General features: G+C 66.2%; 1 protein-coding gene across 1 annotated transcript in view; it reads left to right on the top strand.

The window, feature by feature from the left end:
- Positions 1-582: 582 nt before the first annotated feature.
- The window catches only part of VOLCADRAFT_68235 (uncharacterized protein), a gene marked incomplete at both ends in the record, with an annotated part of 2,992 nt that continues 1,847 nt past the window's right edge, over positions 583-1,727 (top strand). Inside the window, 3 exons of the mRNA XM_002957355.1 lie at positions 583-705; positions 902-1,107; positions 1,326-1,623. Coding sequence (XP_002957401.1) covers positions 583-705; positions 902-1,107; positions 1,326-1,623 — 627 coding nt within the window. The remainder of the gene's footprint in view (positions 706-901; positions 1,108-1,325; positions 1,624-1,727) is intronic.

Here is a 1,727-nt window from a genome sequence, read left to right on the forward strand (position 1 = left end):
GCCTCCCCATCCACATCCTCCCCACACACCATCTGGCGCAGCACTCTTTCCTTGGCAGCAGCTTCACTCGCTCGTGGTTCGCCTTTTCCCCACTCCCTCTCCGCTGTCAGGTAGTCCTGGACAGGGTTCGTGGCGCCCAGCGGCTGCCCGGGGTGGACGAGATCCTGCTGCCCGGGGAGCGGGGCAACCGCAAGGCAGCTGTACGGCTGGCGGCCGGAGTACTGCCGCTGGAGGTCAACATGCTGAGTCAGCTGAGGGCCCTGGCGGCCAAGTACGACAATCAGGGCTCCCCGCCCGCCTCCCCGGATAAGCTGGCGGTGGCCACTCGGCTGGTTCACCCCAAGAGCAAGGCAAGGCGGGGCGGCGGGTGCAGGGGGTGGGTTGTTAGGGGGACGGGGGGCACAGTCGAGGGGCGCGCTGGTGGTGTTTTTCACAGGTACATAGGAGTCTGCGGTTTTGCTTTCTTGCGGTTAAGGTTCCTCTGCTGTCCCTCACCTCCCAGCCAACATTACCCCTCCCGCCGCACGGCACCGCACGGATCGCATCCCCCCCCCCCTGACACCCCTCCTGGGCCAGGTGGTGGACCCGTACGGCGGCTCCATGCCGCCGCTGTGGCAGACCGCCACCTTTGCCCAGCCCTCCGCCACCACATTCGGGGAGTACGACTACACGCGCAGCGGCAACCCCACACGGACCATGCTCGAGGTACGGCGACGAGGAGCAGCAGTGGCTGATCTTTGCTGGGGATGGCACGGTACCCCTCCAGTGACATGCTGCTGTCGGTGTAGCTGAACCCCCCCTCGCAGCTTCTGCTCGTGCCACCATCAGCATCATGTGATTCCCACCCCACCCCAATTCCCAAACCCCCTACAAAACACCCACCCACCCACCCACCGTGCAGGAGCAATTCGCCGAGTTGGAGGGGGGCGACCGCGGGTTTGCCTTCACCAGCGGCATGGCGGCCCTGGCAGCTGTGTGCAAGCTGGTGGGGTCCGGGGACCACATCCTGGCCGGTGAGGACATCTACGGGGGCACCAGCCGGCTGCTGGCCCAGGTGGTGCCCGCGGCGGGGGTCGGTGTCACCAACGTCGACATGACGGACCTGGAGTGAGTCAGCAAGGCTCCGTTGGGAGGGGGTGGGAAAGGGGGGAAAAGGAGATACCAGGGAATAGGGGGTGAAGGAAAGGGATGGAGGAGGGGGGAAGGTAGGGGGGTAGCGGCTGGCGAGTCCTCTGTCTGTGGGAAGGGAGCAGCACACCACAGCACATCCACATGCTGCTGTTGTTGCCGCCCCGCCCTTGTCCCCCGCGCGCACCGCTCCTCAGCGCCGTACGTGCCGCTCTCCAGCCGGGTCGTACCAAGCTGGTGATGGTGGAGTCCCCCACCAACCCGCGGATGCAGATCTGCGACATCGCCGCCATCGCCGCCCTGGCCCGGGAGGTGGGGGCCATCACCTGCGTGGACAACTCCATCATGGCGCCAGTGTTCCAACGGCCCTTGGCGCTGGGGGCGGACATCAGCATGACCTCCGGGACCAAGTTCGTTGGCGGCCATGGCGATGTGACGCTGGGGTTGCTCAGTGTGAAGGGACAGGAGCTGGCGAAGAGGGTGTACTTCTTGCAGGTGGGTGAAGGGCGGGAGGGGGGAGGGGTTGCGCGCTGCCGTTATAGCGTACTCGCTGTGTGGACGGGTGCTATGCGCGTCGTGTGTTCGTGCGCGTGCGTGGA

The sequence above is a fragment of the Volvox carteri genome, assembly GCF_000143455.1.
Source record: "Volvox carteri f. nagariensis unplaced genomic scaffold VOLCAscaffold_73, whole genome shotgun sequence".
In the NCBI taxonomy this organism is placed as follows: Eukaryota; Viridiplantae; Chlorophyta; class Chlorophyceae; order Chlamydomonadales; family Volvocaceae; genus Volvox; species Volvox carteri.